Source organism: Calliphora vicina, chromosome 1 (assembly GCF_958450345.1).
Source record: "Calliphora vicina chromosome 1, idCalVici1.1, whole genome shotgun sequence".
Lineage (NCBI taxonomy): Eukaryota > Metazoa > Arthropoda > Insecta > Diptera > Calliphoridae > Calliphora > Calliphora vicina.
In genome coordinates this window covers 48,545,499-48,556,837 of record NC_088780.1, presented here as the reverse complement: position 1 = coordinate 48,556,837, position 11,339 = coordinate 48,545,499, and the positions used below count along the sequence as shown (strand labels likewise).

The window sequence follows — 11,339 nt, the reverse complement described above, 5'->3', positions numbered from 1 at the left end:
AATTTTATAAAAAAAATATACCTGCTGCATAATGGAACGTATGTTCTGGTAAATTTTTCGCAGCTTCCGGTTCAATATTTTTATGTTGCTGAAGCTCAAAAGCAGAAAATTTTACAAAAAGTTCTTGGTATTGCAAGAAAAGTCGACCTTTTTAGTTAATCGACTTTTTCAGATAACGTAGTTGTTTGTTTGACTTTTTCACAAAATAGAACCCTACCTTGCTAGTGGGAATATAATCTAAAAGTTTTGGCATCACTGTATCCCGCAAACAACAAAAAACTCTATGACAACAATAACAAACATCAAAATTAAGAGCTGTGAATACAATAATAATTATTTTTAATTTTTTAACACACAATTTTAATAAAATATTAATTAAAAATGGGTCACGAAGAAATAACGCATAAGCAGGAAGACAATGAAAAGACTGGTACAATTATCACATCATACAAAATGCGTCCCTCATTGGGAGAAACATTTAAGGGAAGCACAATTAAGGAAATTATTCGAGAGATTATGTTCGAAAAGTTGCAAGGTAAGTTATGGTAATTATTAATTGTGCGCCATGTAAATGATCCCATATGTTTCAATTATTTTCAGGAAAAACATATAACACGGAAGATGTGAAACTCTGGACGAGAGATATTGCTGATGGCATTAACGCTGCTATTAAAGATCGTTTGGTTATGCCTCGATATAAATACGTTGTACAGGTTATGTTGGGCCAACAACTTGGAGCTGGATGTCATTATTACTGTAAATGTTGTTGGGATGCCGAGTCTGATTCTCAAACATCCGATGTTTTCACAAATACTAGCCTATTTTGCGTAACTACTGTTTTTGGCGTTTATTTGTACTGAATGATTATTAGATTTTTATGAATATAATTTTAATATAGATTTACTTAATTAAAAAAAGGAATATATTTTGTTTTTTCTAATTTACTTATCAATGGACTATATCTATATCCTGTGCCGGACTATCTTACAGTTGCGTTGCCGGAGGGCAACCACAAATTTCTGGTTGCCATTTGGCAACAGAAAATGATGCTGCCAGTTGCATTTAGGCGACTGTCAACGCAACTGAAGTTCGATTGCCATCCATAATCGGCCCATTAGAAAACACAAGTTTTCAGATGAGCAAAAAAGCTGTGTATTTCGCTAATTAATAAGAAACATTAAATTCCTCTACAATATATTTTTAAGTTCCATACTAAATTCTACAAATAATTTATTTTTAAAATGCTGCATTATTTGTAAATTTATTGCAATATTCATTTTCTATTTAATAAAACAAATAGTGGGGTTTAAATTGGAATTAATAATTTTAGTATGTTTTATTCATATTATTCAAATCATAAGCTGCAATGTATTATAATTAACAAACAGTATTTTAAAATAGTTGTTTTCAATTTATTTAAGATTTTGTGTATTTTGAATGATTCAAATTGTAGAAATAATTGCATTCTATGGGTTTTAGAATATGTCACATATGACGAAAAAGAAGTAACTACTTTATTTAGCACACATTTGTTTGAAGTTGTTTACTCTTAAAAGTGTTTTGAAAGATCAAACAGCATCAAATAAAACTAAATATTTGTTTTGAATTGTCTTAAGTAAAAGGAGTTGTTGAAATAAATAAGAGAATTAAAATATATGTAGTTTATTTAGTGGTTACGTCTTTTTCGTCAAATATTTGCAATGTGTGATCCTACCAGCAGAATCGTTATTAACATGAGGTTTATACAATATTTATTGCGGATCAAATATACATTTACATACAAATTTATAATGGACGATATCTCACAAATGTTTTACCCAAAATTAAATATATATAGTATATGTCCAAATTAGTAAGAAAACATATTTTTCAAGTGGAAATTACCAAAAATAATTTAATTAAAAGGTGATTATTCAAAATGGTAGGTTTTGCATTCTTAAATATAATTATTATAATTCAAAATTTCGAAGTAATTCAGTCGCTGCTAATAATCTTTACAATCTTCACCTGGCAATGCCTTAAAAATGACCGCTTTACATCACTGTTTATTTTGATTAAACATTTTGCGAATATTGGCAGCACTGATTGTCGGCGTTTTTCACAAAATATTTTAATTATAATTTCAGTGAAAAGTTGTTTGAAGTAAAACATTTAAAATATGGGCGAACAAATGGAAGTTGATGCAACAAAAGAAAACGGATGTAATGAAGTTGAACTTACCGAGACTGAAAATGAATTGTACGATCGACAAATTCGTTTGTGGGGATTAGAATCTCAGAAGCGTTTACGCACAGCCAAAGTATTAATATCTGGTTTATGCGGCGTAGGGGCAGAAGTCACCAAAAACATTATACTGTCCGGAGTACACTCTGTGAAATTAAATGATGATAAAATTGTTACCGAAGATGATTTCTGTTCACAATTCTTGGTGCCGCGTTCAGCTCTGGGCTCAAATCGTGCTGAGGCTTCTATTGAAAGATCAAAAGCCCTGAATCCTATGGTGGAAATATCTGCCGATACCGAGCCATTAAGTAAAAAAGATGTGTCATTTTTCGAAGCATTTGACGTGATTGTAGTTATAGGAGGGGTTAATGATGAGCTGGTGCGAATTGACAAGATTTGTCGAGAAAAGGGTATCAAATTTTTTGCTGGCGATGTATGGGGAACGTTTGGATTTTGTTTTGCTGATTTGCAAAAACATCAATTTGTAGAGTGAGTTAGGAGTAAAAAGTATTTGGTTATTTATAAACTAATAGTAAACATTTAATTTTTTTAGAGATACAGTCAAACACAAAGTGATTTCAAAACCACATGAAAAAACCAAAACTGAACTGGTTACAACAACTGTACAACGTGAGCTGAATTTCCCCGCTTATGAGGAAACACTTAAGTTTGACATAAATTGTGCAACATTCCAAAAGAAATTGAAGCGTACAGGACCAGGCCTGATTTTGTTGCGCATTTTACAGAAATTCCGCGAAACTCATAAGCGTGATCCCGGTTATAAATCCAGAGAGGAGGATAAAAAGGAATTGGAAAACATTCGCAATGAAATCACTAAGGATTCTGTTGTCCCTAATGAATATTTTGATCATGTTTTCAGTCAAATCTCACCAGCTGCAGCTGTTGTTGGTGGCGTACTGTCCCAAGAGATTATTAAGGTTGTAACTAAAAAAGAAGCTCCAAATTGCAACGTATTTCTTTTTGACCCTGAAACATGCTGCGGTTTTATAGAGACAATTGGAACAAACTAATCTAATGAATTTGTATCGTATTTTACCTTATTACTTAACAATTTACTACAAAAGCTAGAAAGAGAAACTAGTACTTTCTTTGAAATAAAAAATGTATATTTTTCAAAAAAAAAACACATAAACCACATTTGAAATGTTTACAATTAAATATTTGTTTTTTTTCTTTAATTTTGCAAGTTGTTACTGTTTGCTAAAGTCCTGCTCCATACTTTTTCAAGCAGTATTTTTCGTCCTGTCTTATATCTAAGGGATATTGACTAAGTAGTCTTTCACGGTGGCTGGATCCAAACGCTTGAAACCGTTACGGTCACAAATGCCAACTTCTATATTATCTGCAGTCATTTTACCTTCAAATCCTTCCTTAAGGGTTAAAATGGCGGTGTGCACGGCATCATCTAGTTCCAAATCTTCGCTGTATCTGTTAGAATATTTGAAAATGAATGCTTGGACATTTATGCTTAGATAATATTGTAGTTTACCGTTTCTCTAGGAATGTTTTGCCATTAACCGCATTTTTACCCATTGCTGTAGCCTTCCAGGCAAAGTATGCTCCTGATGGATCACATTGGAACAAGTAAGGACGGTCGTTGTCCCAACCGCAGATAAGTAATGATACTCCAAAAGGTCTTACACCACTGAAGAACAGAATACATAATAATTAAAATACATACAAATATACACTAACATTCAAATTGCTGAAATAATAATTTGTATAAATCTATAGCGGTATTCACAACGTAGAGTGATGTAGTAAAAGATCACATTTGTACAAATTAAAAACAAAATACATTAGAAATATAAATGTTTGTCAATAAATAGCACTTCTGCTTTTTTACTAGGCGAAGAGCTCCACATCATGAATAACGCTAATATAATCGGAATAGTTTGTGCCTTAATAGACTAGACGATAGTTTTTAGGTGCCTTAAAACACCTAATTTGCATTATATACTCCAATTGTCACATTTTGTTTACCTAGAACTGAAGAGTTTTTTTTAAGGAACAGTTTTTACATGATACTTTTTGAAACTTAAAAAGATTTGTTGTTTTTCACGAATAATAAAAAAATAAATTATACAACGTTTTAGAGCTGTCCACGTTTTAGAGCAGGCGGAAGGTTAACAGTTAAATGATATTGTTATTGGAAATTATGATAGCGAAAACGATATCATAATTTCCTGGAAAAACTATATATCCGCAAATACTTTATATCATCTATATGATATCGTTTTAACATCGTCTGGTTTATTGGGAAATTAATTTATTAAAATTTTAAAAACACAATGCTACTTTTTGTATTGAATGATTAACTTAAAATTTTGTTTAAACAATCACTATTTTCGACCATTGCCTGAAGTATTGCACAAGTTTATCTTTGAAAAACATTTTTCATACTTTTCAAAATTTAGAATTTGATTATTTTTCATGACTAGGCGGATTGAGATTTTGTACAAAAAAGTTACGAACTCTGCAAAGCTTTGGTGGTAAATTTTTACAATCTATATCTCACCTTGTATTCTAATAGTGTGCTCGCGAATATCATATTCTGCAAGCTGTGCCGGAATTATAAGGGTTTGCTAGGAATTAGGTCGATTTTTCGCTTAATCCGAAGCCGAATATTCGGTCGGAATCTACTTATTAGGCGTTGATAGGTCTATTAACCCTATGTCTTTATAATAGATATATTATGATACATTTTTGTTATAATAAAGAAATGGTTGTCAAGCGAAAAAATAGTCTCCATTTATGTTGTTGTTGTAGCAGCATAAACATTTGTCTCCATTTATTGCTGTTATTGCTTAGTTTTGACAAAATTGTTAGTGCATCTGCTCAGAGTTTATTCTGTCAACAAATGTCATTGTTAAGATAAATATTGGTAAAAATGTTGAATCTTTATGGCCGTACTTTAGAAAATTTGAATATACAGTAGAAATATTTTTAGCGAAGCCGGGGTATATCGACCCCTGACAAAAAAGAAGCGCGCCCGGGCGATGACCGGTAATATAGAAAATTTTAAATTATGAAAATATAAACTGTTGCGGGGATCTCGATAAGTTCTTAATAACTTTATAATAATAATTCATATCGTACATGATCCATGTATGTGATCACTACCATACCTCCTTAGAATATTTCTTAACCAAATGGATAGTTACAATAACAAAATCTAACTAATGCTAACTCACCCACTCTGTGTATATTCCTGCATTAGTGTCGCTACACGCTGAACTAATTGAGCTACAGGAATCGGCTCCTTGTATGTTAGAAAATAGTTTTGTGCAAGTTTACGGGCTTGCTTAACTAAAAGGCGATAGTCCGGACCCATACCTGAATATACCATACCAATATGACCGGATATCATTTCAACACGATTGACACTGTGTTCTTCGTACAGAACAGATTTGTGCTTGTTTTCTGTTGCAATCACGACACCATTAGATGCTGCAAATAATTGACTTTGTTAGCAAAACTCTTATTTGTATATAACAGATTTGTTTTCCTATAACTTACCCATAATTCCAACAGAAGGGGCACCGGCCGATACAGCTGCTAAAGCATATTCCAATTGGACCAACTTCCCTGAGGGACTGTGAGTATAAAACAAAAAATTTGTGAAAAAATTAATGCATTTTCTAATAATTGTAAAGTCATTGTGTAGGTTATGTTATGATTGCTGTATAGCGGCAAATTGTTTGCTAAAAATTTGCTCGCAAAATAATTTCGTACCTGAACGTGGTTAGAGAAAAACTATAGCGCTCTGATGCCATTTTATGGATATCTTAATATGAATGCAAAATTTATTGAAAACTTATTTAAACGCGAATACCAATATCGCGAAATGTTTTTTTTTTTTAACAAAAAGTAAACTAAAAAATGACACAGCAAAGCTGCAAACAGTGGTGAAAATTTAGCTATTTTCACTCCGAATTAAGCGATTTTGAAACCTAGCGTTTAGTTTAGTGTTGCCATTGCTAATAATCAGCGTATCCACAGCCAGTTCTTTTTGACGTCTATCTACATATTGGAAGCTATTACTACGGCGACATAATGCGAAATTTGTACGTGGAAAACCAAAGCACCTAGCCGTTTCCAAAGGGTACCATACACTATCAAAATACTCATCAAGCACTGTAGTAGTCAAGGCGAATTAATACAAGGTGGTGTTAGTTCTACAAAAACAACGATTGGTCTTAACAAATGTCAAAAAACCAAAATGAAAAATTTAACAAATAAGTATTTAAACTTAATATAGTGTAGATAATTGAATAGTGAGGGCTTTACTTATTTATGTAAACAATAAATATTTTGTTAATAAGCTTAGAATATGTAGATATTTAAATATAAAAACAAGATTTGACAATTGTTAGAACCAAAAAGCGAAAAAAAAAATTATCAGCTGTTTGACTGACTCCACCTTGTATAAATTCGCCTTGGTAGTAGTATTAGTGAAAATGTGTTTGTATGTCTGACACCGACAACGCTTGATGGAAAATCAAAAAGATTTTGATTTTTATCATGCTTGATGTCACTTTTTGATAGTGTATGGTGTTTTCTCATCAATCGCGAAGTCATTTAGAAAAATATTTCAAGGCGTGGGGTTGACGAGTGTGTCGGATGAAGAGAATAATTTTTTATATTACATATTCCACTTATTATTTTAGTTTTAATAAGTTTTTACATAAATAAAAATTGTCCACGTCCACTAATACGCCCACTTATTAAATACATCTGCAAAATACATCGGTCTTTGATCAATCATATTTTAGACCAAAATTCGATTACTTATATAAAAACTCATAACAGCTTAAATCAATAATAACTTGGCCAATAAAAGCGTTGAATCAAGAAAAGGAGCTCGATCTGTGATCACTCATATTTCTTAACAAAAAGCGTTTAATCAAGAAAATGAGCTCGATCTGTGATCAATCATATTTCTGACCAAAAACGGATTTTATATAAAAACTCACAATATCTAAAATCGCTAATAACTTGGCCAATAAGCGTTAAATCAAGAAAAGGTGCTCGATCTGTGATCACTCATTTTTCAGACCAAAATTCGATTACTTATATAAAAACTCAAAATACCTATGTACATTGATTTACATGTATTCTGTTGTTGCAAGACTTAGGTTTTTGACAACAAACTTAGGTTCTTTGTCTCTCAGTAGCGCTTCTATGTACTATATTTTATTCTATGTCCTATATGAATAAAAATTATCATTCAATAATACGTTTTTTTTTCTTTTTAACTATTTTTATCAATACGCTCTCTTTTTTAGATTTTCTTATTTATTGCAGAATACAGGCCCACATCTGTGATATAAATTTCAAATATTAATTCATACAAATTGCAATTATATTGACATTTTTGTAATTTCTCTTCTATCTTAAAAAGAATTAATTTCTGAATGCAAAAATCTCTATAATTAATTAAATCTTTTGTATAATTTCCACTTGTAAAATATATTTTCTTCTTACTAATTTGAAATTGCTGATAACGAATATGAATGAGAGACCAAATATTTTAAATTGATAAAGCATTTTCGAGATATCGCCAATTTTATGTTTATATAAGGGCATATTATATGGCCTCTACCATATACAGATATAGTTATTATTGAATATATATTATTGAATTAAACAAAACTAAACATATATACATATATATTATTGAATTAAACTTTTAAAATAAAGGGCATTGGACCCGCACTAAATATTTATTATCGAATATCTGAACATTTTTATTTATAAATAATTACAAATATTTAGAATACAGAAAGTGGTTAATTTTACTTTTTCTGAAGAAGTAAAATCCAGAATTAATCCACTTTCGATCGCAATGTATTCCTGTGAATGGGAAGTATATTCATGTATTTATGTAAAGTAAATCGAACGATTTCACAACTATCGAATAGAAATGGTGTGATGAATTTCCATCGATTTCAAGAACGAGATTTAAAATGAATGGCTTGTCTTAAGTCTAACAAGTAATATAAAAGGATTTAGTCAACAAACATTAAATAATGTAGAAAATGAAGGCAATTCATTACATTTTTCGATTTCAAAACGTTTTGTTTTCCATTACATACCCGATTATTACATTTAGTTAATCCTTTTAACTTTTGTCAATTTATTGTTAACATTACTAAATTCTATCTAAATTCCTTCATACATATATTTTGGACTTGATAGGAAATGTTGCTAAACCCGACTTAAGTGATGGTATTTTAATTTTTTTTAGTATAAATTTATTTTTTTAACTAATATATTTCATCACTTTTAACTTCCAAATGCAGTTTTCAATGAAATAAATTAGAATTCCTGTATGTAGAATTTATTGGGCTACAGTATATCGAACAACTTTTCAGGAGAGCCAAAAAAACTGTTTTTTTCGCGTATTACTTCAGTTATTAAAATTCGGTATTCTACAGTATTTTTTTAAATTTTGCATTATTGTGGACTTTATGATAGGGGGTTTTGCTTTTCAATGTGTATGTATGAAATGATCAGATAGAGGGTTTTGCACTTTAATAAAAATTAATTATTTATATTTCATTTATGCCATCTGCCAGTTTTTAACGTGATTTTTTTAAGATAGCGTCTAATAATACAATCAGCCTTATCGTGGTTGGCGTAAACGTCTTACGCCTGTTTCGTACTAGATTAAAGATAAAATGCGAACTGTTTCTTTAATCTAGTACGAAACAGTCGTAGGCGTATGACGTTATATAAGGGTGAATAAATATTAAACAACAAATTATAGAAAATTTTTTTTTATTTTGCTTTTGTAAATTTTTTTGAAGTTTGGTTCAAGAAATTATTTCAAAAAAATATTTGAAAATTATTTTTTTTTGAAAAGAGGGTTTTGCATTCAGAAAAATTATTTGTGTAAGATAGAGAAATAACAAAAATGCAAATAAAACCGCAAAAAAAACATGTTTGTTATAAAATTTACACCATATATGAAGGCTGTTTTAGAGCTAGTTTCTTATTTGTCAGTTAAACTCAGCTTAACACGCTGTTATATTAAATCTGAAAAATATTTTGCCGGGATTTAACCAATGATTGTGTTTCTCACTAGTGGATTAATTTTGTTAGCATTGCCATACTTTTCAGTCAAATCACATGTTTATTACTCAAAATTTTTCATATAAATATGGCAATACGTTAAATTTTATAAGAAAAAGCAACCGCGTACATAACTTTTTTTTTGTAAATTTTAACTTTGTAAAAGAAAAAGTGACATTAAAGTATATAAAATGTATATTAAAAATTATATTGATGTTAATAAAGCAAATCAAAACAAAGAGCTGTTGTGCTGAATTGTTTATTTTATTTTTCATCTGTTTGTGCCTTGGCATTTTATACTTAGGTTTAACTCACCAATGATGCTCAGTTAAACCGAGATTATATCGATAATAAACAATAAGTGAGAAACACAATTTTTAGTTTTAATTTGGGTTTAAACGAAGAATGTAGATTATCTTTATCCCAGAAACTAGCTCTTACTGAACATTTTACCATCAAAAAGTCATTTTCGTAAAAATCAAAGATAGAGGTTTTTGAATATAGGCCCTCCATATGTAATATCCACAAACATTTTAATTTTATTGTAATTTAAACTTTGACACTTGTTTTTGTAATACACAGACAAATTTTTGTATAAAATACGGGATATTTTGAATTGTTGTACTCAAATGTTTCACACAAATTCGCAATGTCTTCAGAATCTTTAAATAGTAAAAATTAGCATTAAAAACAGATATTTAATTGAACCATTTACTTACAGTTTGATTCGGTTCTACAAATGAAACCACTATTGCTACAACAAATCCAATAAACGTTATTAAAAAGGTATACAGAAGTAAAAGGTCCAGATTACACATACAATCCAAGCCATTTTTAAATATATAACTAAATAATTTATTTAAACCACTGCATTTATTTTTCTCACAAAAATTTAGTCTTGGCCAGGTTAATGCAATTATATCTTTGTTTTCCATAATAGAATTTTATAAAAAAAACAATGTAATTTTTAAAAAATATTTGAAAATATGTACATATGTATGTAAGACAAGTTGCTTATAAAAATAATTGAAAAAAAAATAAATCAACTTCATCGAATGTGGATTAAAAAAGAAACTGAAAGACATAGGGTAACATAGAGACGAGACATAATTGTCAAAAACCTAAGTCTTGCAACAACAATATACATGTTAGTCCATGATAAAAATATAGAAGGTAGTTTCAATCAAATTTTTTTTTTAAAAATAAGGTTTTTTGAAGTTTCCTTTTTTTGTGAGCATTATAAAAAGCGTTGCCACACTCCAAAAAATTATTATGATTTTCGAGAATTTTTTTACAAAAAATGTGTAATTTAATTTATTATTTAAATAAAAATTTATTATGTTGTGTTGGGAGTTATTGATTCAATTCCTAACGTTCGATTACTTATTAAAACACGTTGACTATTTTTATATGTATGTATTTTCTTCATTTATTTTATTACTATGTAAATATTTTATATCTTTTAAATGGATGTTTAATTACACAGTGCAACAGTGAAAAAAACACACGATCATGACTATATAGGTTCGACTCTACTACCAAAGGGTAGTAAAACCCTATACTCAGTTTGTCCATTTTGGTGACCGATTTTTTTTTATGGGCCCACAAAGTTTCTGAAAATCAGTTGGGCCTCTAAAAAAGGTGTCATCAGTTTTTGGTTAACAGCTAATTCAGACTTTGTGATACGGCTTAACTTTATATGGCAATAATATAACTAAGATTCCGCCAAATAATTTTTGTTACAATTTTCTTCCAAAAAATAGCTTTTTCGTGCACTTTTGTTGAAAAAATATAGGAAAAAAAATTTTTTTTTTTACTTTTTTTAGAATTACTTCCAGGTTCTCCTAATTTTTCATTAACACTATTTAGGAAAGTTGTAGCTACGGTAAAGTTGAACAACACTTGAGAACATATCAATGCATTCTGAACGTGTCTAGTCACTCTAAATAGCACATAAAGATCACTTTGTACCTTAACAATTTTCGTTTTTACTATTTTTTTACGCTAAAACAAAGATT

General features: G+C 29.8%; 3 protein-coding genes across 3 annotated transcripts; 2 read left to right on the top strand and 1 right to left on the bottom strand.

Annotated features, from left to right (window-relative positions):
- The first annotated feature begins 330 nt into the window (after window positions 1–330).
- On the top strand, window positions 331–921 carry LOC135949014 (dynein light chain Tctex-type protein 2B). The gene is made up of 2 exons (XM_065498471.1): window positions 331–535; window positions 601–921. Exons 1-2 carry the CDS (start codon window positions 382–384, stop codon window positions 858–860), a joined length of 414 nt encoding a protein of 137 aa, XP_065354543.1. The 5' UTR covers window positions 331–381; the 3' UTR covers window positions 861–921.
- A 1,170-nt stretch (window positions 922–2,091) lies between these two features.
- On the top strand, window positions 2,092–3,402 carry Aos1 (activator of SUMO 1). Its single transcript, XM_065511244.1, has 2 exons — window positions 2,092–2,712; window positions 2,777–3,402. The coding sequence occupies exons 1-2, from the start codon at window positions 2,159–2,161 to the stop codon at window positions 3,252–3,254; spliced, it is 1,032 nt and encodes a 343-aa protein (XP_065367316.1). The 5' UTR covers window positions 2,092–2,158; the 3' UTR covers window positions 3,255–3,402.
- Prosalpha2 (proteasome alpha2 subunit) lies at window positions 3,329–6,161 on the bottom strand. The gene is made up of 5 exons (XM_065511256.1): window positions 5,980–6,161; window positions 5,764–5,840; window positions 5,439–5,694; window positions 3,734–3,889; window positions 3,329–3,672 (listed from the first exon to the last, which is right to left on the bottom strand). The coding sequence occupies exons 1-5, from the start codon at window positions 6,018–6,020 to the stop codon at window positions 3,498–3,500; spliced, it is 705 nt and encodes a 234-aa protein (XP_065367328.1). The 5' UTR covers window positions 6,021–6,161; the 3' UTR covers window positions 3,329–3,497.
- Between the last annotated feature and the right edge of the window lie 5,178 nt (window positions 6,162–11,339).

Bases quoted from the DNA above. Each gene is read 5' to 3' on its own strand.
- Aos1 (XM_065511244.1), top strand. From the start codon at position 2,159: ATGGGCGAACAAATGGAAGTTGATGCAACAAAAGAAAACGGATGTAAT. The intron at 2,713-2,776 runs GTGAGTTAGGAG...TAATTTTTTTAG, and splicing joins CAAAAACATCAATTTGTAGA to AGATACAGTCAAACACAAAG.
- Prosalpha2 (XM_065511256.1), bottom strand. From the start codon at position 6,020: ATGGCATCAGAGCGCTATAGTTTTTCTCTAACCACGTTCAG. The intron at 5,695-5,763 runs GTAAGTTATAGG...AATTATTTGCAG, and splicing joins CCCTTCTGTTGGAATTATGG to CATCTAATGGTGTCGTGATT. The intron at 3,673-3,733 runs GTAAACTACAAT...ATATTCTAACAG, and splicing joins AAAACATTCCTAGAGAAACG to ATACAGCGAAGATTTGGAAC.
- LOC135949014 (XM_065498471.1), top strand. From the start codon at position 382: ATGGGTCACGAAGAAATAACGCATAAGCAGGAAGACAATGAAAAGACT. The intron at 536-600 runs GTAAGTTATGGT...AATTATTTTCAG, and splicing joins TATGTTCGAAAAGTTGCAAG to GAAAAACATATAACACGGAA.